The following is a 24057-nucleotide window of genomic DNA, read 5'->3' on the forward strand; positions in this document are numbered from 1 at the left end:
GCCCGTGAAGCCCACACAGCAGCTATGTGGCGACTTGCACCCACAGTTGCCTTGCTGCTGGGCGCTGGGGCTTAGGCAGGGCATGTGCGATGGAACACTGGGGATGTGTGTTTTTTAAACAGCACAGCTTGCTGTGTTGTAACTGATGTTTAAACTTGAAGCTGTAATAGACAGGAGATGAAAAAGGCCACATGTGTATTTCTAGAATTAATGTAGACTTCTTTTTACTCTTGAGAAAATATGCTGGCGTTAATGACAAGACTTTATGCCAGAACGAACACGGATGTCTGTCATCAGCGGTGGAGAACTAATGTATGCCTTTCTCCCCTTCCCTTTCATTAGGGCAGAGCTTGGGATATGGCTTTGTGAACTACATTGACCCTAAGGATGCAGAGAAAGCTATCAACACCCTGAATGGATTGAGACTTCAAACCAAAACAATAAAAGTATGTTTACATTTTTTTTTTTTAATATCTACTCACAGAACAGAGGTTGAAAAAAATTAAGGTCTCTTTGTAGCTCTTTCCTTTATTCATTTTGTGCCCATATAGACACATCTCTGGGAGGCATAGCAGAATTTTTTGGTTTGTTGCCTGATGGGGGAGACTTTATTCCTGAGTACTACATTTATGTGCTTGTGTTTAGTCCCTCAGTCGTGTCGAACCGTTTGTGACCCCATGAACAGTAGCCCACCCGACTCCTCTGTCCATGGGATTCTCTAGGCAAGAATACTGGAGTGGGTTCCAACTACATGTACTGCATTGGGCAAAAAGTTCATTCGAGTTTTTCCATTCCAATTTACAGAAAATCCCCAGTGAACTTTTTGGCCAACCCAATAATTACTTGTGTATTAACAAAGGGACAGAGCAGCAACTTTCTTAGCTAAGTATGTTATGAAACTTACTGAATTAAACTTCCATCCTTTATAGTGAATTACTTGCCTATAACTTGAAAAAATCGAATCCGTTTCTTCTAGCAGAGGGATCAGAGCAGGCAATGGCACCCCGCTCCAGTACTCTTGCCTGGAAAATCCCATGGATGGGGAGCCTGGTGGGCTGCCATCTATGGGGTCGCACAGAGTCGGACACGACTGAGCGACTTCACTTTGACTTTTCACTTTCATGCATTGGAGAAGGAAATGGCAACCCACTCCAGTGTTCTTGCCTGGAGACTCCCAGGGACGGGGGAGCCTGGTGGGCTGCCGTCTATGGGGTTGCACGGAGTCGGACACGATGGAAGCGGCTTAGCAGCAGCAGCACAGGGATTGACAGTCTTGTTCTGTAAAGGGCCAGGCAGTAAATATGTTAGCTTTGCAGGCCATTATCAAATGTAAAAATCATTTTTAGTTCTCAGGTCATAGAAAAGCAGGTCCTTGAGCTACTGTTGGACTCTAGTCTAGCAGATGCAGCTTACTTTGAGGAGACCGACTAGGAGAATGTATATGCCACACGGGTTTTTTTTTTTTTCCTGTTATATAGTTTTCTTTTCGTGACAAATGGTAAATAACTTGATGGATGTTTTCCCTGCCTTTTTGAATTTTTGAAATTCTGATGTAAATTCTCTCTGGATAAGAAGTTAATACAGTTGGCTGTGTAGATTTCTTTCCCTTTAGAAGATAAAAGGGACGTTGCCTCTAGCAAACGCTTAGTACACGTGCCATCAATTTTCCTTCTTCTGCCCAGTGCAGACATTCCCGATCAATCATGGCAGCCTTTCTCGCTGAGTCTGGATGTGGCTTCCAAATATTTGTCAAAATAGTGTTCCAGACAACCTCTATCAATTGACTGAAGTTGGAACCTATTTTCCACCCTTGATTTAAGAAGTCAGCTCAGACCATAGCCTGGAGTGGTGAGGCGAAGTTAGTCAAGGCTGACTGTGGTATCCATCTTGCTTAGAGGCTTGTCTAGGAGATTCCTGCTCACTTTTTCAGGTATCTGGAAATGCGGTGTCATCTTTGTGTTTAAAAGTTGCTTCTCTCAGAGTTGTCAGTTAAGGTAATTCATTAGCCTGGGGTAGTTTTGACATCTCATTCTTTATATTTATTGGCTCGGAGGAAAGATGCCTCCCACCTCTGTCTCATCTAAAGGAAACTGTATGCAGTGACCCCCAAATATACATGAAGGTAAGATGTCTGATATTCTACATGCTTCTTGGTCAAGAAAACGTCCCAAGTACGAAATGGCTAATTACTAGATCTCTAGTTTATTCTAAGATCACAGCGGACTTGTTTGTTTTGACCTTGGTTTTTCAATCTGGAGTGTCTTTTCTAATTGTCTACTCTTCTTTGCCTACTCTCTGTTACAGAGATGAAACTTTTAATAGTATTTCTAAGTGTAATGCTCAAGTACCTTTAAAAAAGAAGACATCCAGCGTCCAGTTACCTTTTCCTATTGTTTTGCGAACACTGTCCTACTGCAGATTTTTGTGAGGCTCCTCAGTGTCAGTTGACTTCAGGATTGTTGCTCATGAATCGTTGTTAAGAAAATGGAATACTGATGGTTGGATTGACACGCCATTTTCTCCATTCCAGAAATAAGCACCCTTGTTTCACTCCTAGTGGGTCAGTTCTTTTGCTCTACATCAGTTCTTTTTGCAGTAAGGTCCACACGAAGGTAGAAATGCAGGAGAAATGGGTCTCCATAGAAGAAATGTCCATGGCCTGCAGAGAGACCTTTGGTGACAGCTGCCTCCTGTGTCTGTCACTGGGCCTTCTCTTCCAGGCCCAGCTGCTCAGGCAGAATACGTGCAAGAAAGGACAGTCATGCCTTGTGGCTTTTATACCGTGACATCTGCCACTTCTCTTCAGATTTTCTGGGAAGGGGGTGGGCATGGTAGGTAAGCAGCAGGCTTCTTCTTTCCCACCCCTCTCATTCGGTTCTGACAGGAATATCAAATTACAGCTGGTGGCCTCAATTTGGCCCCGATTTATCTGAGGCAAAGCAGATCATTTCCCAAAACTACATAGTACCATTTTTGTTTGTCTGTTCTTTCTGATTTTTTTTCAGTTAGATGTATCATGTGTTCTCATGCAACATCTGAGTGAGGTTTTTCATAGTGTTCCCTGCTTTCATAGTTTTGGGAAGCTGTATTTAAGCCTTTCTGTTTCCTATTCTGTGAATCAGTTTCTCTTTTTGCTTTCTGCAGTCCATCCTGGTGGAGGCTCTGAAGCTAATCTTAAAAAAGCACCACTTCCGTCATACTGCTTCTCACTCAAAATTCTCTTCTATTCCCCTACTGTTTTATCATATCATTTGGCTTAACTTTGGAGTGACCTAGCATTATCACTGAGTACTGTTCTCCACAGTAGTCAGGCTGGCTCTTCCATGGCAAGCTCATCTTATTCACAGCCTCTGCACAAATGCTTTTATGGCTACCCTGGCATATTCTTTCTCACTCAGTTTAATAGCAGCAATCCCATCTTTTGGAGTCCATCTGAAGTTCTTCTTGCTGCTGCCTGTCTGGGTTTTGCTAACTCAGGTTGGGTCTCTCCCTTCTTTTGAAATAGTCCATGAGGGATCATAGAAGTTTGGGGATGGAAGGGGACCCGTATTTAGTTCAGACTTAAGCATTAACCTCTACCCGCAGTAAAAAAGTTGAGACCTAAGTGGTAGTCACAGAGTTTAGCTTAGACCAGGCCGTTGAAGTCAGAGCTGTGACTCAAATCTTTGTCTTTTGATATCTACACTAAGACTGTTACCATGACACCGTATTTTCCTTTAGAAAGCTGTCGTAGATTGATTATTACATGTGTCATTTAAAAATATACAAGTATTTGTGCACTCCTTGAGCTCGGGTTTCTCTCATGTCTTCTGAGCCAGCTATGCATTTGGTAGAATTCCTATTTATTGGAATATTGAATCAGTGCATCAAGTGCTGTGAAAGGTGGTTTATTTAGCAGTTTTTCCTGGGGCTTCCTAGTAGCATTAGCCCTGTAGGGTTTTGTGTAATAGATGGATGGTATGTTGAATAGATGACAAATATTCACTGTTTCTGCAATGAGTGAGGCAAGAGTCCCACAGTCACTGAGAGGAGGACGAGTTAAAAATACAGATTCTGGGACCCACTCCAGATCTACTCAATCAGTGCCCAGAGGGACAATGTGGGAATCTGTTTTTTTGTTTTGCAGGTAATTTGTGACAGTGAGTCTAAGACCTAACACTTAGGAACCGCCAAAATGTATATGGGTTCTCTAACTGCTTGGTACTTTTGCATGCAGAGTTCCATTTGTGTTCATCTTTTACCTTGATAATCTTGTGGATAATGCTCTTAACTGGAATATTAATCGTGATTTTACTTTAATGCCAGTTCAACATTTGGAGTAAAAAGAAGTTCATACTATCTTCACTTTTTAAAAGATGTAACTTAGAAATGAGAAAAGTTCACCTTATGTTAGAGATTTGTTATGTACAGTAGCATTTATAGGTTAAACGTTCAAGGTGGCAATTCTCTTAAGGTTCAATTTTTTTTCCTGGTTGAGTTAATGTCCCAGCAGCTTACATTGCTGGTGATAAGAGGCAATCATGATGAGTAAAGCCTGCCCGTGTTCTCCCTAATAATGAGCTGGTAAGTAAGGTGTGGATATTACAAGATGTTTTTAGCTTTGGCTACTAGGGAGGGTAGTAAAAAGGGAGTAAATGCACAATTTTTTCCACTCCTAAGGGAAAATGAATTCTTCAGGTCGATGGTATCAGACCTAGATTCATGCTGAGCAGAGTAAAACACTCATTTCTGAAAATACAGACTTCCCCCCAACATCAAGTGCTGTGAATAAGAGAATATCACATATACAGTAAAATCTATATCTTGATCCGCACCTTCTCCCCTTTCTACAGTGGGCCTGGGAAGTTTTATTCCACCAAGTGGCTTTGCTTTATTTGAAAGTAGTAGGAGCTGTTGGGCTTCCCAGGTGGCTCAGTGGTAAAGAATCTGCCTGCCAGTGCAGGAGTCGCAGGTTCCATCCTTGGGTTGGGGAGATCCCTTGGAGGAGGACATAACAAACCACTCTAGTATTCTTGCCTGGGAAATCCCATGGACAGAGGAGCCTGGTCGGCTACGGTCCGTAGGGTCACGAAAGAGTCGACACAACTTAGTGACTAAACAGCAACAGCAAGGAGCTGTTATCTTAAGGAATAGAGAACTTTTCATCTTTATTGATAGGTTCCCTTGTGGCTCAGCTGGTAAAGGATCTGTCTGCAATGTGGGAGACCTGGGTTTGATCCCTGGGTTGGGAAGATCCTTTGGAGAAGGGAATGGCTACCCACTCCAGTATTCTGGCCTGGATGGGGTTGCAAAGAGTGCCTTTCACTCTCATCCCTAGAAATCCATGTCTCCTCTCTCAGAGCAGAAAAAAACCTGTCTGGAAATGCTACTGCCTAAATTTGATTTTGATTGACTCGATTTTTCTTAATCATCAGACATAAGTCAGATTAAACCTTACCTTTGCTTAAAAATTATTAATTGACATACATTAATGTGGAATTTCTCATTAAAATAATTAAACTGCCATTTCTGTCTATATGAAAAAACTTAATAGGAATATTAGAAATAGTAATGTCTATTCTGTAAAGTGTTCAGTTTAATAGAGAGCAATTAAGTAAAGCTTAATACACCTTTTTTCTGAGCTACTGTATTGCTTTTTTGTTAAATTTATACCTTTCCTACCTGTAGCTTATCCTTTTCTCAATTAATAAATGTCATGTTTGTTGACTGTTTTTCTCTTTGGCATGAACTGCATCCTTAATATAGGAGGAATCTATACATTTCTAGTTTTACCCTCCCTGATACTGTTTAAGTGATTTAACTGGTTGTATAAGCTTGGATGGACTCGGATCTTTTAACCATTTTAAGTTTCTGTTTATATCCATAAAATCTTTAAAAATAATCAACTTATCACTGAGTCTATTTACTACCCGAGTCTCTTAACTTTCAATAGTGTTCCAAATTCTTTTCTAAGGAAAGGTGTAACTGTTTTTAATGAACTTATGGCTGTCACATAGGATGGTTTGGTTGAGAATGCATTTAGAGTGAAGTGCAGCACCCTGTCCTGAGGCGGTAACAGTTAACTCTTCACACTGTTGAATGTTTAGCAGACACAGTAACATTTGTACTGGAACACTTGTCTGTCTCAACCCTCGGTTCACGATTATCTGGGATGGGGATTGGTTTTTGTCTGTCATTCTTAGTTGTCATTTTATAACATTTAATTCTGAACCTGAGGAAGTAACCCTGTGGCTGCTGCATAAACTGTCTCCCCACTCAGTAGTGGAGGAAAGGGCATGGAAACAGGAAGGGGAGTGAAGGCCTGCCTCTTGTTGGGGGCTCTGTTTAAAGTGTCTGCAGCACTATTCTGGGGTATGGGTTTTCTAGCAGCAGGAAAGCTGAGAGTTCATACTTCTGCTGGGAAGTTTGGAAGCGGGTGTTAGGGAAATCACATAGAATTAGCTAGAGGAGAAAGCACGGTGAGGAGTGGTGTGGAAGTGAGCCTGAGTGCAGGGTCTGAAAAGGGACGTGTGTCAGGCTGAGTGAGGAGCCTTGGCTTTATACTGTAGGTAAAGGAGGCCCAGAGTTTTCAGCAAATCAGTGACAGGATTGGACTTGGGTGTTTCTTAGGAGGGAAACATCTGCCTTGGATTTAAACTCCGCATCCCTCTGAGCATCTTGAGCCACCTCTGGCTCTTGTGGCTTATTTACGCAGTTGATATTTCTCATGAAGGCACGAAGTGTAAATGCTCGTAGAAGTGTGGGCTTCACCAATTTATAAGGCCTCTTCTGTAAAGTACTCATCAGTTCAACAAGAGTATAGATCATCATTGACCTTTTATCTTGACCAGATTGGGAAATTTTGAAAGTAATAGTCTGAAGGACAGACCTCACAGTAACTGACAACTTTTGAGATGTTATCCTAAGTTTATTATTTATCAGATCAGGTCTCTGTAGAAAGACAAATGGAAACTTTGAGTAAATGATTTCTGTGCCTTTTTTAAGAAAATGAGATTGGGTGTATGTTTTTCTAATTTCATTTTTAACCCATGATCTGGAACTTTCTAGAGCCAAATTCTAAGTGTATTATTACTACAAGTGATTATCAGAAACTCTTCAATGCATTTGAATAAACGTCACATCTATATTGAATCCAGTTTACAGTTTATATGAAATGAGGAATAATAGATTTTTTTTTTGAGTAGTATGTTTTTTTGTGGAATGCTCTACTTTCAACTTTGATTTTTTTCTTTCTTTAAAAATAAAAATCTCCAGAGGTTGTTATTATCTAGGGGGTCTGGCAGGGTCCAGAACCTGGTCCTGACTTCAGGCCTGTTGTGTTATTTCTGCTCCTTATAAGCTTTGTCCATAGTGGGAATTAGACATTGGAAAGTTCCCAGGGGGCAATACCTTGGCATTCTCTGAACAGCTTTTCTGTAGAAGATACTTCTCCATGGTTGCTGGAGCAAAGGCTAAGACTGCGCAGAAGGAAGGTTGAAGAGGAGGGTTCCTGGGGTCAATGTCCTAGCCCACTTCCTGTCCATCCCTGCTTGTGAACCACGGAGGGTGGCAGTGGGAGAGAGTCTTAGCAGCTGACCTAACCCATCTTCCTTGGGAGGGATTTTGTAGATCATTTTATTACGCAAGTGTGGCCCTGCATTTCCTGCCTATTTCATACATGTACACCAGCAAAGGTATTTCTAATGCAAGGCACTGTTATCACTTCTCTGCTTAACTTTTCTAGTGCTCTTTAGGGGTAGGGTAGGGCTTGTTGTTGTTCATATATAACCCAGGAGAAGTAGTACTTGCTCAATTTGGTGGCTTCACCCTGTTGTTCCAGACCAACTAGAGAAGTTAAGTAGGTGTGCCGCCTTGTAACAGAGCCTCAGTTCCTTGCTGTATCTGCTTTTGTGTAGTGTTTTCATAGGACTTTTATTCGTCAGTTTGTCTGGATTCATGCCAAAACAGCAGTAGTTTCTTGTAGCCCTTTGGCCAATGAAATGAAGTGCAGGTTAAGGGGCTTGTTCAGAAGTAATATAGCAAATAATAATACTGCTAGGAACAGGAATGGGCCATGGTGGCCGATGCTGGCACCTTATATGGTTTTCTTTCCGTTTCACGTTACTGATATTGAGATATCTATACCACTATAAACAAATCGAGTAGTGTCTTGAAGACCTTGATTTGGGGCTCTTAGTACCCTGAGATTTTCTGAACCAGTTTTATTAGGTGCAGGGGGGTGGAACAGTGCCTGGTGATGGAAAAACTCTGTTGTCTTTCAGGCTGAGCACTGGAGATAGCCAGACCTCCACTTTGAGAAGAAAACTGCTCTCTGGAGATCCTGTTTAGCAGATAGGTGAATTAACATTTCAATGGTAATTGGGCAGTAAAAGAATTATTGTAGTAACTTTCTCAACCTCTGTTTTGTAGGAGACCATTCATACTTCCAGAATGTTTTTCTGGCAGGATCCTTTGAGTCCTAGATGCTAGTTTAAAAATCACAGCAAAGCGGCATTTCTCTCTCTCTAAATTTGTGTGGACTCTTTAGCAAAGCATGTGTGGTCCATTTTCTTCTACTCCCATCTCTGCCAGGTTTTCCTTTAGCATCAATTCTCAGCCACAAGTACTGCATCAGAATTCCTGGTGGAATTTTTGCTTCAGAAAGTTTCTTGGCATGCTATTTATGAACAAGCAAGAGAGGCGGCTATGTTTTGAAAACAACACAGGAAATCTGTTCCTTACTGTTCCCCGCCCCCCTTCTTTGAAAAGAGCTCCTTTGAATGCTGCATTAGGACATACGGCCCCAAGTCCCAGATTCGTGTTCTGCTTTTGTCTGTTGGTCTAGTTTCCTCAGCTATAAAATGGTAGAGATGGTACCAGGTTACTCAGCTCCTGTGAAACATTTGGCCTGAGATCTAGAGGTAGAAAATACTTGTGTTGGCCTGTTATTTTCAGAAACAGAAGATCAAGAATATTTCATTTTTTTTAGTTTGCATTTTCTATATTAAAGTGATATTTTTAGAAGTCTAGTTGGGAGGAGTTAAGAAGCTAGTTTTATTCTGAAGAAAGTAGTCACAGTGTTTAATTCTTTAATTTTGTTGGATATTTAAAAAATGGCTCTAGTTACTTGAGTTATAGGGAAGTGGATTGTGAACAAAAATAAATCATGCTAATAGGCTTTCTTCTGGGTCATTAGTACCAGGTTACCTCCTCCCAGGGGAGAGAGAACCTTAATCCTTCCTGCACAGGTTCTGGGCTTGCTAATGAGTCTTGAAATGACCCTCAGGTGAGCCGCAGGAAGGAAATGCAGAGCATCTGCCTGGCCCCGGAAACTGATCATTCAGAAAATGCTTTAGTTTCCCCAGAGTGCTTCTTTAGAAGTCTGGCCATTTCTGCTTGCTTCGCCCAAACAACCCTGTTCATGTTCCTAGAAAGATTCTGGAGTCACATGGAATCTAGCATGGCAGCCTTTTCCAGAGACTGGCCATTGAGCCATATATAGTGGGTCTGCTTCTTGGAAATAACCTTTGGGTGGGTTTTATGGACTTTGTTTTACTTCTGCATTTTTGTATTTGCTGGTGATTTATAGTCACATACACTTTCAAGATACCTGGGAATTTGTGTTATTCAGAAATTAATGCTGGTAGATGGCAAAGAGGAGGGCTTGACATCTATAATTTTTATGAGCTCCTCAGGAAATCCAAAAATACACCCCAGAGTTTGAGGATTACCTCTTTAAAATCCCTCGACATAAGGGACTGCTAAAACTTTAATGTTCGTCAGAATCACTGTGGTGTGTTGGTTAATAAAATGCAGATTTCTGGACCCTAGTCAAGACTTACTGAATATGATGATCTACAGAGTGAAGCCAAGAAAGTTGTAAACAGCCACCACAGGTGATTCTTAACAGGTGGTGGTCTAACCTGAGGACCACTGTTTAGTGGTTTACACTTGGACAGCTTTCTGGTGCTTGTTTTAAAACGTGTAAGTAAGATTTTCGTTTTGTGGTCTTGTGATTAATGGGCGTAATTTTAATGAATATAGTGCCCTATCTACCCTCCCCCTTTCTCTTTCTTACACACATGTGCTCATGCACTCACGTCCAGAGTATTTGAATGTCATTACATACTTCTTGCATTACAAGTACGTAAACATCGTGTAGTACTGGATTCTCAGAGCAGGGAATTTGCAGCATGGCTCTTCTGGGGCCTGTTCATTTAAAATGGCTATTTCATAGTATAGAGATTGGGAGTTGAATTTTGTGATCCCAGATGGTTGTGAATCCTTAGATTATGGAAGTTGCTTTTGTAGTACAATAAAAGTTGGTCTCGTTTTTATAAGTGCCTAGCCACACTCCTGACCCACCCTCCCTGATATCTGGATATTTGAACTTTCCAGGCAGGGTCCGAATAAATGGAAATTTGTGCTCTTATAAAGGACTCTTCCACATAGTGTGTTAAAAATATTTAAAGAAAAAACTTTACAGTATGCTACTTTAATTTATAAACGTTTTGACCTATAAACTGTATTTTGTCTCAAAGCTGTGGGAAAGCAGTGTGTACATACTGTTGCCTAAAGGGTTAGTATGTGTCTCTTCTGCTCAAATTTGCAAAAAGGGTTAATAAGTACTTGTCACCAACTTGCAGAATTTTCCTTCCTGTTCTTCTTCATTAACCAGTGTTCTTGGGGGAATTGTGAAATATGCGTTGTCTGCAAACTACTCTGAAGCACAAAGTCAAATGAACTGTGAAGGTGAGGGCTAAAAACACCCCTCTCACCTTTGTACTTTGTTCTTTGAGTATTAAAGAACATTGATCTGCCAAGTGGCAAAGGGGATACTATTTGGCGGTTTAATTACAGCCAGTGAATGTTATTGATGCTATCAATCAGTGAGACCCACGGAAAGGGCATGGTGCCAGACCATTCTGTGCTCCCAACAGTGTAATTAAATACCGAAGGACTAGATTCTCAAGGTAAAGGGAGGTGCTTCCGCACATCTGAAGGAGGAGTACGCTTTATCTTGCAGCAGGGGTAAAGGTGGCTAGCCCCTGCTTACGGCTGCCTTTACATTGCTGGAGGAGTTCTGTGAATGGCAGTGGTACGGTCTCTTCTTTGTGTACAGTTAAAGTTGTTGGTGTTTTCCTTAGATATCCTCTCTCTTTTCAGATCTTCACAACTGTCATTTAAAAGGCTCTAGAAATACAATAATTGCTTTCTGTTAAAAGCTGTTTTGGGGGGAATAAATAGCCCAGGTGTCTAATAGATATTTGGAGAATTGAGAGATGGTCTTTGAATGAGACTATTAGTCCTGCAAATCAGTTCATTTAAAAAAGCTTTCCCCATGATTATTCTCTAATGTCTAATCATGTTGAGAGAACAATATCTTGGTTGGTTTGAACTTGGAAAGCATTCAGTGATATTTCAGGAGTTATTCCTTTTAAATCATCTATTGAACACAGTTTTCATAGTTGTATAGCTTAGGTCAGGTCTACAACATCTGTGTAGGTGAAACTTTATTTGGCTGTAGGGAAGGCTTGCAATAGCGTTTCTGTTATCCTTTTATCATGTATTTCATACACACCCTCACACACTGTGTCTGACACACAAATCTCCATCTAGGCCTATTTGAGAGAGAGGAAATGCCATAGCTAATCCAAAATGTTTTCTGTTACTGCCTCTTTTCTTTTTAATTGATGTATAGCTTGTAATGACGGAGGGTTACCAAAGACAGTCTACCTTTGAAAGAGATTGGATTTCTGATTTTTTTCCAAAGGATATATGCATACACGTACACGCTAGATCCATGACAAATGAGTCAAATCAGGCCCCAGAACAAGTCTCAGCTATTGTAATGTACTTGTAATACAGGATTGGGTTGTAGGTTGTTTATATTTCTCACAGGTGTTTGAAGGGGGATTGTTGAACTATCTTCTCCTTTGTTTAGATCAGGAAGATTGTTAGAATTTTTTTTCAGAAGTTTGAGGAATAATGTTTTTAATATACATTAAAGGTTTACTGAAACTGCCTCGTTGCATTATATAGATCCATAACAAGACCACTGGTCAGCCTCCCAAGTTGGGAAGGTCATATGCTTTAAAAGTCTATGTTCATCATACATGTGCTTTTCCCCTCTTCTCCCTTGCCACCAAGGGCAAAGGTATTATCATAATGTTAAAATAATTGCAAATTATTTTAAGACTGTGTAATCATGGTTTTACAGTCTTGGATAGGGGATATCTGTGAGTAATTAAATAATTCTGGGGGTATTTTGAGTGGCTAGTATGTCCGGGTCAGCTTTGCTCAGTGTTGAAGCAGTGCTAAAATGTGACACGATACAGTCTTGTCCTTGACATCCCCGTGTAGTAGGGCAGACAGCACTTACTTTATGTGACCGTCATGTGGATGTGCGGTAAGTGAATGCAGAATGCAGTGGCAAAGCACATGTCACTGGCTGCTAAGAGGCCTCTGAAACGGTTTCAGGGGTGATAGGGTTTTACAAAATAGGATTATCAGGCAGAGAAAGAAGAATGGTATTACACATGAAGGGATGTCTGATCCGGAGGCACAGAGGCCATTGTGTGACATGGACCTTTCTGGAGGAAACTACATCTGAAAATGATAAAAGTGTGCTTATTCTATCAGAATGATTCTACAAAAATGATTGGTAAAAAAGCATTAATCCAACCTAGCCCTGTATTTTACATTTATCCTTTTTTTTTTTTTTTTAGTGAAGACTTAATTTATAAGAGGAACTATAGGAATGAATTTGGGCAGATTAATTATTCGTTTGTAAACACGTTATCTTCCTTGTTTTGAAAAGATCCACTGTGACCCTTGAGACAAATTGTACTGAGAAGAAATTTCTCTTTGGAGTATTTAGTATCCACACAGAGATAGGATCATTATATTTTCATTACAGTATGTATACATAGGCCAAAGAAGACTTAGATATCTGGGCTATAATTGTAGTGAAGTAGTTTTTTCTTCTAGTTACAGAACAAAAGAAAACTTACTGTAGATGGTTTTCTTTTTTTTATTGCCGCACTAAATTTTGACTGTTCTCCTCACCTAGCTTATTATCTCAATATTATATATGTGTGTGACATACATGTGTATTTCTGTAGCCCATTACTCCCTTTTTATAAAAGCCTGACTGTGACATTTAAGGCTGTAGAATTACTATTCATTGTCCTATAGAAATTTTTATCCTTTCACATCTGGCTTCTTCATCCTCCCAAGATTCCAGTCTAATTCTCATTTCCTACATTGGGTCATCCCTGCTATACTACTATATACCATTGTCATTACTTCTAAGTTTTATTTGGCTAATAAAGCATTTATTTTTCACTGCATTTTATCTTTCTCTCCTATTTGGTGGTCTGCCCTCTGAGAGCAGGCAATCTTTGTCTTCAGAGCACCTCATGGAATACTTATGCTTTTGTTTATAATTTCTGAATGAGGAAGTTTCTATCTATTGACTCACAAGAAAGAATGGAGACCTGCTCAGTATACTCAAAGATGGGAAAATTCATAATATAAGTGAAATTAAAAATGAACCTCTCTCTTCCTGTTAGGTGTTCTGATTCAATGAGGATGTGGTAAAATGATTAAGGGACTTACCAACTCTTTCTCCTTTTCTACAATAAATGAAGATGTAACTGCTATTTTTCATGTGAGATTTTCTACATAATGTCCATGACTCTCTGTCTTTGTCTATCACCTGTGTCTCTTTTGTAGATTCTTTTTTCCTCTCTCAAATCTTAGATGGAGTATGTGAAACCCCTAGAATATTTAACCTTCTGAAATTGATGTGCTGAGAACCTTTTTCTTTTCCCACAATTTACCAACCAGTAAAAAACAGCTTAGTTTTTATTCTTAAACAGCTCCACTTTACTTATATCAGCTGTGGTGTGTAGTCCCTTCTTTAGGTTTAACTTTCTAACTCAGCTTTTTAATCCATCAACAATGCCTTAGACATACTAGATGCTCAGATACTACATAAATCATATTTAAAGTTTATTTTTGAAGGTAAAGTTGTGACAGGTATCCTGATAGTATGGTTTTTGTTGGAGATTGCATCTGATCGCATATCAGAATCTTGAAAGAACCCTTTAAGAAGCTTTTACTGCAGAATAACTTTCTAAGAATTGGAAGAGTACAGCTATTTTTCTATAAGCCAGTTTAACGTTTCCAGTGAAGTCCAAAATGCCAGATTGTTTGGACAAGCATCGTACCTTCTAGTCATCTTGCCTGAGAGGTACTTCAGAAATAACCCCTGCAGGAGGCTGTGGAATGGATTCACTCAGCAGATACTGGCATGCTTACTTGGTGGGTGGGGTATCCATATATACACACATACAGTCAGCCCTGGGGTTCACATCTGCAGATATGGAGGGCTGACTGTGTTTGTTGTACTACACTGTTTAGTATGAGGACCATGCGCATCTGTGGATCTTGGTATCCATAGAGGCCCCATGGATACTGAGATGACAGTAAATATAAGTTTCAACCCTCTAGGAGCTTAACGCCTAATACTAGAAAAGTTTTGTAAGTGCATTGCAGTACTCCCGGTCACTTGGGGGCAGCAAGTGGGGAGGCTGTGAGACAGTCTTCTGCTTTGGCCCTGGTGAAGAAGCCCATGTACATCTGAGTGCTGAGTCTTAATTACTGAGATTTTCCCTTCTCTAAATCTCCCCAGTGTCCTCATAGTATATTTAGTGAAAATGTCTAAAGTGAAAACTTGACATTATTACCTGCTCGTGTAGCGTTCTTGGTGTTCTTTCATGCTGTGGATTCACATGGTGTAATTGGGCACTGTCATTGGGATGGGAATTGTAACCATCCCATATTCAGAAACAAACATGGAACCTATTCTAACCTGATGTTAGGCTGATTTCATGAAGTTCATTTATTGTGTTTGCTGTTGACTCCCCCAAAAGAACCCCTTTTCTCATTTGGCATTTCACATTAAGCTCTCAGAGACCTCTGAGAAGGGAGTGAGAAAGTGGGAGGATTTGATATGTGGCACTTTCTTTGGAGAAATTAAATTGGCCTTTCTTATCAGCCCATTTAAAGGTGCTGGATGGGAATTCCCTGGTGGTGCAGAGGTTACGACTCACTCTTTAACTGCTGAGACCCCAGGTTTTATCTCCTCCCCACTGGTCTGGGAACTAAGGTCTCACAAGCCTAGCGGTCTGTTCAGGGAAAAAAGAAGGATGCTCTATGTTGAGCCTCGAGGTACAATAGTAGGATGGCCTTTCCATCCGGGTTGCTTTCAGCCAGCCTTCAGGCTTTCCAAACCTACTCATCTGTTGCTCTCTTGTAAAATACTTGTACAATTTTGTGATGCTGTAACTACAAATTTTATTGTAATGATATGAATTTTGATAATAACTGCAATAGATTTGGAATAAGGCTTACTTGATCATTGAACAGCTTTTCTGTTAACTTAATCTTTGAACTGTTTTTCTGTTAAAGTACATCTGCTCTGTGCCAAAACTCTTTCTGTCATCTTCTCTGATCTCAGAGATAATGGTATTATTTGGGTTTCTTTCTTCCATAAATTGGGGCCTCTGATAATAATAGCCAATTAATACTCTTGTTATGAGAATCAACCAAATTAATAAGTGTAACATACCCAGAACAATGCTTGGCACATGGTAAGCACTTAATAAACACTAGGAACTATCATCATTTATATTGTTACATGATTTTACACATATGAAATCATTATATTATGATTAAAGCATTATTATTGTTCTCTAGCTCAGTACTCTTAGTTTTATTACTTCATGTAATCCATGTAAGGTCACTGTGAGGTAAGAACTATCATTAACCTCAAATTACAAATAAAGACATAGAGGCTTCAAAGAACCTAAGGAAATATTCCCAAGTTATATAAACGGTAAGTGACAGAGCCAGGACCTGAACTTGGCTTGCGAGCACCCCATGCCCTATGTTTTTACTGCTTCGTGGCTCTGGACAGTTAGTTCTAGCACATGCACCAGTTTCAGGACACTGGCAGTTCAAAGTATGCTCTCTTGTGGCCTGAATTTCACCAGTGATAGTGTATTCTCTTTTGCCTTTGTAAGTTTTTTGACCAGGTACTAAATTAACTCATGTTTGTCTCAGCTACACCTTGTTCGTGTTACTTGACATTTCTAAAGATTTTGTGGCCAAATGAACACAGGCTCATTTCTCATTTTTAATACTTAAAGGAATCTACTTTCTTAACAACTGTTGAAGGTAGGAGTGGATTCTTTGGTGGTTACAGCTGAAACTTTCATCTATTTTTTTTTTCCCTGGTGGGCTTCTGGTGGCTCAGAGGTTAAAGCGTCTGCCTGCGTCTGCCTGCAATGCGGGAGACCTGGGTTCGATTCCTGGGTCAGGAAAATCCCCAGGAGAAGGAAATGGCAACCCACTCCAGTATTCTTGCCTGGAGAATCCCATGGACAGAGGAGCCTGGTGGGCTACAGTCCACTGGGTCACAAAGAGTCGGACACGACTGAGTGACTTCACTTCACTTCACTTCACTTAGTAAAATCACTTGCAAAAATTGTAGTGGGCTCAGTGAAGGTATGGGGTTAGAAGTGGAATACAGAACATCCGGATTGACAGATTCTTGCTTAGCCCTTGGAATGGCCGAGTCACCGCCGCTGCAGTAGCGGATATGGTCTAACCACACACTCCCATTCACATGCCATATCTACTGCTGTTGCTCTGCTTGTGCTTTGCTTTTTGTCAAATGCTTCGCATGCAAAGATCTTGAGGAATTTGAAAGGCATCTGTGGCCTCTCCAAGTTGCATTTCAAGAACATCTTTGACACAGACTTCTGTTGGTCTTGACCAGGCTGAGAGTCCTTGCTGAACCAACTGTGTACTACAAGCCAAAACAGAAGAAATAAAAGAACACATGCCTGCCAACTATGATAATTTAATAAAAAAATATAAAGGTGTCTATGATGACCTCATTATGGACCTTCATTTAATCAGTACACATGGATGAAGCTGTTTGGGTAACATTTAATAAACTCTGCTCAAAGTAATGTTTCAGAAGGTGTTTTAAGCTGTGTGAAAGGGGAACTCTAATCTGTCAAGTCCTCTCTCAGTGATTAGTTACTTAATAACAAATTTTATAACTAGTATACTTTTGTTTTTCTGAGGCTCTTCAGTAGTTTTAGTGTTGTTTTTTAATAATACCATACATAATCACTTATTCTTCCTTGTTGTTCAGTTGTGTCTGGCTCTCTGTGACCCCCATAGACTGGAGCATGCCAGGCTTCCCTGGCCTTCACTATCTCCCGGAGTTTACTCAAATTCCTGTTCATTGAGTCAATTTTACCATCCAGCCATCTCATCCTCTGTTGTCCTATTCTCCTCTTGCCCTTAATGATTCTTAGCTGATTCTTAAGTGATTCTTTAGTTCAGTTCAGTTCAGTCGCTCAGTCGTGTCCGACTCTTTGCGACCCCATAAATCGCAGCATGCCAGGCCTCCCTGTCCATCAGCAACTCCCGGAGTTCAGACTCACGCCCACTGAGTCGGTGATGCCATCCAGCCATCTCATCCTCGGTCGTCCCCTCCTCCTCCTGCTTCCAATCCCTCCCAGCATCAGAGTCTTTTCCAATGAGTCAACTCTTCACATGAGGTGGCCAAAGTACTGGAGTTTCAGCTTTAGCATCATTCCTTCCAAAGAAATCCCAGGGCTGATCTCCTTCAGAATGTGATTCTTAGCTACATCTTTTAAGTTAGATACAGGAATTAGCTGGCTTGAATTTTATTTAGTGATGCTGCACTAAAACTTGGAAATAATGTGAAGCCGAGACAGTCTCTCTAGTATAAAATAGCCAGCTGCTATGTTTACTTTATGTTAAATGGTGTGTGTGTGTGTGTGTATGTGTATATATATATATTTTTTAAAGGAGACAAAGCATTAGTCTCAGGTATTATAATTTAATTTTTTCCTCTCTTCAACTCCCCTCACCCATGTTATATTTTTCTGAAATATCTCCTAAATAATTTTCAGGCACTGCTAATAGAAGAGATAGAGTAGTAACTGTCCTAAGAGAAAGACTCATTTGATATATTTCAGGTTTTCCTTATACATGTATAAGAAAAAATTTAGCAAAGTTAAGGTTCTTCTTGGATGTTTTGACCAGTATCTCCATATTAAATGTCTGATCGTTTCTGTAGAAATTTGCATGATTTCAGACTGTGTTACAGCCAGTGGCTTAATAGAAAACCCCTAGAAGAAGACTCAAAACTCCAGATTCTACATTCAGCTCTTTTGTTCTGTCTTTGGACGTGTCACTTCACTTTTATGAAATTTTTTTTGCTAAATACCAAGATATTGGACCAAATAATGTCTATATTTTTGCTCTAAAGTTAAGATATCCTCATTTCTGCTACATAGTACTGTGTTTAAGAATTTACTGCTTCTAGGGATTTGAATCCTCAATAAAAAAATGAAACTTTTTTTTTTAATGTTTAATGGAGTCTATAGTCTAGTATGATGCTGTGAAAGTGCTGCACTCAATATGCCAGCAAATTTGGAAAAACCAGCAGTGGCCACAGGACTGGAAAAGGTCAGTTTTCATTCCAGTCCCAAAGAAAAGCAATGCCAAAGAATGCTTAAACTACCACACAGTTGCACTCATCTCACAGGTCAGTAAAGTAATGCTCAAAATTCTCCAAACCAGGATGCAGCAGTACATGAACCATGAACTCCCAGATGTTCAAGCTGGATTTAGAAAAGGCAGAGGAACCAGAGATCAATTTGCCAACATCCGTTGGCTCATCGAAAAAGCAAGAGAGTTCCAAAAAAATACTTACTTCTGCTTTATTGACTATGCCAAAGCGTTTGACTGTGTGGGCCAGAACAAACTGTGGAAAATTCTGAAAGAGATGGGAATAACAGACCACCTTACCTGCCTCCTGAGAAATCTGTATGCAGGTCAGGAAGCAACAGTTAGAACACGATATGAAACAACAGACTGGTTCCAAATAGGAAAAGGAGTACATCAAGGCTGTATATTGTCACCCTGCTTATTTAACTTCTATGTAGAGTACATCATGAGAAATGCTGGACTGGATGAAACACAAGCTGGAATCAAGATTGCCGAGAGAAATATCAATAAGCTCAGATATGCAGATGACACTACCCTTATGGCAGAAAGTGAAGAAGAACTAAAGAGCCTCTTGATGAAAGTGAAAGGAGAGTGAAAAAGTTGGCTTAAAACTCAACATTAAGAAAACTAAGATCATGGCATCTGGTCCCATCACTTCATGGGAAATAGATGGGGAAAAAGTGAGAGACTATTTTTTTGGCCTCTAAAATCACTGCAGATGGTGATTGCAGCCATGAAATTAAAAGATGCTTGCTCCTTGGATGAAAAGTATGACCAATCTAGACAGCATATTAAAAAGCAGAGACATCACTTTGCCGACAAGGGTCCGTGTAGTCAAAGCTATGGTTTTTCCAGTGGTCGTGTATGGATGTGAAAGGCGAACTACAAAGAAAGCTGAGCGCCGAAGAATTGATGCTTTTGAACTGTGGTGTTGAAGACTCTTGAGAGTCCATTGCACTGCAATGAGATTGCACCAGAACATCATAAAGGAAATTGGTTCTGAATATTCATCAGAAGTGTTAGGTAGTTAGAATGGGAAATAAGAGTCCAGAATGGCTGTGGCTAAAAGACAAGGAAGGGAAAAGCCCACAAAAATAGAACAAAGGAAGGTGCGAGGACTGGAGTGAGGAAGAACATACAGCACTCCTGGCTAGCGTAATTTACATAGGGCACGCCCAGCGGGAAGGAAAAACATATAAAAAGAGGAGCCAGGGGGCTGGGGGTCTCTCTCTCCCCTGCACACACGCAGGCTCTGTGTCTGTCTTTCTCTCTCTCTTCTCTTCATGCCTTTTGGGTTGGCATGCCCTCACGCCTTGAGGATGTATTTTCCTTTATTTTCCAAATAAAACTGATCTGTCCGAGAACGATAACATGGCCTGTCCGAGAGCTGTGACACACTGAGGGCTTTAATATCCGTTGCTTCAAATCCTTGTTGTGACGAGACAGAACTGAGACTACCCTCCCCTAACAGAAGGACTGATGATGAAGCTGAAACTTCAATATTTTAGCCACCTCATGCAAAGAATTGACTTATTGGAAAAGACCCTGATGCTGGGAAAGACTGAATGCAGGAGGAGAAGGGGACGATAGAGGATGAGATGGTTGGATGGCATCACTGACTCAATGGACATGAGTTTGAGTGGACTCCGGGAGTTGGCGATGGACAGGGAGGCCTGGCGTGCTGCAGTCCAGGGGCTCACAAAGAGTCGGACGCGACTGAGCAACTGAACTAGCATAGTATATGCACAAAGTACCATAACATAGAATTTTTGTTATATTAGCAGATTATGGCCTTTTCTAACTTTCTAGACAAGATTTCAAAAATTAAGCATCTGCAGTAAATTTGTGAAGATCATTCGTCCTCATTACAGTGAATGTGTGGTATGTACTGGAGTGTACAGGGAAGGTACAGACAAGGTGTCATATTTCAAGGAATTGAGCCAGTCACAAGACTTGGTAACAGATGAGTATGTCTTGGTTTCCTCAGTATTTAGGAGAGCGAGGCATGTAATACAGCGTGGGCACAGGTGAGGGGTAACCAGCTCATACTAGAGTGGAGGGGATGGGTGGAGGTGATTTTCAGGCCTAGGTGACGCCCATGCAGTGTCTGAAGTGATGAAAAGTTAGATGAGTGGAAAGAGCAGTTTAACATGGGGACGTGAGAGCAGGAAGCTTTGGTAAACTGTTGAAGGTTGTGTGTGTTCATATAGAATAGGTAGTCAGTACCCTGAGCATGAAAGGTTCTTGTTGAGCCACAAAAACCGCCAGGATTCTTGTCCTCAGGAGGAGAAGAGTTCAATCCAGGGCCAGTGATCAGAGCTTTTGTGTAATAAAGAAAGTGAAGTCTCTCAGCCGTGTCCAACTCTATACAACCCCATAGACTGTAGTCTACCAGGCTCCTCCGTCCATGGGATTGTCCAGGCTAGAATACTGGAGTGGGTTGCCCTTTCCTTCTCCAAGAGATTTTCCCAACCCAGGGATTGAACCCTGGTCTCCCGCATTATAGGCAGATGCTAAAGTTTTATTAACGTATAAAAAGAGATAGAGACAGCTTCTGACATAGACATCAGAAGAGGGCAGAGAGAGTGCCCCCCTGCTAGTCTTTAGCCAGATGTTATATAGCTGCCAGCAGTCTGCTAACTAGAGAAAGGAAATGTCTCAAAACTCAGAGACTGGCATCAGGCCCCTCACCCACAACATGCATTTTGAGATAACATTGACACAAGGCGAGTTGTCCTGGGCCATAAAATGATAGACATGAATCCTGAAGAAAGACAGGTTTCCAAGTAAATACAGAGTTTCATTAACATAGATTAGGAGACCAATGTTACCAGTAAAACATACTGGTTTGTGAAGTGGGTTCTGATTCTTAAAGTGGAACAGACTTGAAGACAGTCTAGGGTAAATACATAGTTCATTAACATAGCTTAAGACAAAGATTTCCATAAGAAAAACGCATTGGTTAACTCAAGGTTTGAGAAAAGTTAAGTTCAGGTAGAACCAGGTGTAGTCATGGCAACACAGAATTTTAAAAGAAACCCCCTTTTAAATTTGTATAGAGAAGGAGAAAAAATAATAACACTAGTAGTTTGTTTCCTCCTGCCGCTTAAGAGAGAGATTAAAAATGTCTGACACTTGCAGCCTATTTCCTCCATTTGGAGACCCCTGGCCTTGCTGCCTGTTAGCCACTCAAGCATAAGTAACTAAGAAACTTGAAATTATTCTTAAAGCATTAGGGAATCCCTGAGAGGAATAACCTGATCAGATATATTTTGCGGTATTTCTGAACATCTCTTTTGAATGAAAACAATCTTACATAGACTAAAGCATTCAACCAACCCAGTGTTCAATAAAATCTGAGGTTCTGTGTGTTCTCCACTGTTGCAATATTCCACATTCTCTGTCTTGGAATACCTTTTAGAGGCAACTTCTCTAATCCATAATACCTTTGCTAAGCCTTCCTGTTAGGTGTGATTATTCCTTTTAGCTCCAACTCCTTCGCTAGAGCTAATCTTTAATTTCTTATGAACTTATTTCTGTATGCTTTGTTCTCTCTCAAGTTTACTCATTTGCAACCCTCTGTGAAACATGCTTGCTCTTACGCCAAACCTAATCTTGGACTGATATGTGTATGTCCTGGTGTGTGTTTGAGACCTGTTCCTGGTAGGGTTTTGCATTTAGAAGTAGATCAAAGGACACTGCTTCCTTTTTGGTGGATTTTGAGGTCTATGGCCTGACTTGTGGTTAAAACTTAATGTCTTTCTGTGTGCTTCTGAGTTCTCTTGGTGGGTCCAATGTAGCCCCGTGCCTATAATGCCTTGATGCTTTCACAAGAACTTTGCTACTGTCTGCCAGAGCTGGAGCTAATTTTTATTTAGCGGTAGTATCATTTTTCTTAGTCCCATCAAGGCTCCATTTTTTTTGATATGAACATTAATTAACTCTCAGTTTAAATAGGCATATCTGTGACCTTGTCCACTCCTTTCAGCTGCAGAATGGAGCGTTCCAAAAAAAAAAAAGGAGTCTGAGTGGCATGTACCTCATTTTTTTCAGGGTTAGTGTTTGTAGTCCTGGGTCAGTAATTGACAAGTGATAGAAGTTGTTTACTGGTGATCTTGCCAGTGGGAGATTTTTCAGATGTCTGGAGTTTAATAAAGAAGAGATTGCTTTGTTCATTTATAGTCCTTATCACTTTAATCTGTTGGTATTAATGTCCACTGTCACTGATCTTTCTGTTGGTGAAGTGGCGAGAATTGAGAGCAGTTTGGACAGAAGCATTTAGACATACTTCTGTTAAAGTGACGTACAGGGGTCTTAAACTTTATTATGTACCTGTAATAAAGTCCCAGCTCTTGTCCATGTTTTCATTTCTTTCAGTTCTGTGTATTTTTATTAACTTGTATTTTGACAGCCCATTCATAGTATATGTGTTACTTGTCCTTGAATGTTTAATGTATAATTAGTTTTATTCGCTGATGAAGATGGCTCAGATGATAAAGAATCTGCTTGCAATGGAGGAGACCTGGGTTCAATTCCTGGGTTGCCAAGATCCCCTGGAGAAGGGAATGGCTACCCACTCCAGTATTCTGGCCTGGAAAATCCCATTGACAGAGGAGCCTGGCAGGCTGCAGTCCATGGGGTCGCATGCTGATGAAGAAATGAGTTTTTAATTACAAGGAATATGCTGTGTTTCAAACTATTCCATTTTCAGGACCTGATTACTTTGATAAATCTATTTTTATCTCTATTTTGTCCAGTCAGGTCTCTTTTGTGAAGAACAGCTTGAGAAGCCATTGACTAGAGCATTTATTGCCTGGTACTTCTGTCTCCCTTCTTTCCCTTCAAGTAATTTCAGCATTGCTTGTCTTTGTTTATAATATCACTCGTATACTTGTGAGGAATTCCAGAATAAACCTGAGATATAAAATGCTATCTTTGGAGTAGATTGGTGTTCAGTGTTGTACTTTCTGTATCATCTTTAAATATTTAAATTGCAGACTCTCTGGCTGCCTCTTAAATTAGATCCTTCACTTAGTAGTTTTGACATTTCATAACCTTGCTCCTCAGGCATTAAATATTCACCTGTTTAAATGGCAGTGAAATGTAAAACCCCAAACCTATCTCTTAATCCAGTGATTGCAGATTGGAGAACACCTTGCATCTGGTGAAGGAGGAAGCTGTTTTGACCCTCCTGGAACATATGCTGGAGGTTCATCCTATTGAAGTATTTCTAATACAGAAATAGCCATAAAACAAAACCATCTCATGGGTCTTCTCCATGGAGTGTTATTTTAGTCTTGAAGAACCACAGAGACAGACTTAACAATTTGAAGTTTCAGATAGCCCCAGAGTCGTTCTCCAGGTGAAAATTAAAGCAGGGTACCAGTTTGAGCTCCAAATCTGTAGAAAAATCAGAATCAAGAATTGCTGATTAAAAAAAAAGAATTGCTGATA

The 24057-nt window shown here is 40.4% G+C and overlaps 1 protein-coding gene across 1 annotated transcript in view; it reads left to right on the plus strand.

Annotated features, from left to right (window-relative positions):
- ELAVL2 (ELAV like RNA binding protein 2) overlaps positions 1 to 24057 on the plus strand; it is a 78669-nt gene that overhangs the window by 39741 nt on the left and 14871 nt on the right. Inside the window, exon 3 of the mRNA XM_052644983.1 lies at positions 343 to 446. Coding sequence (XP_052500943.1) covers positions 343 to 446 — 104 coding nt within the window. The remainder of the gene's footprint in view (positions 1 to 342; positions 447 to 24057) is intronic.

Source organism: Budorcas taxicolor, chromosome 8 (genome assembly GCF_023091745.1).
Source record: "Budorcas taxicolor isolate Tak-1 chromosome 8, Takin1.1, whole genome shotgun sequence".
Taxonomy (NCBI): domain Eukaryota; kingdom Metazoa; phylum Chordata; class Mammalia; order Artiodactyla; family Bovidae; genus Budorcas; species Budorcas taxicolor.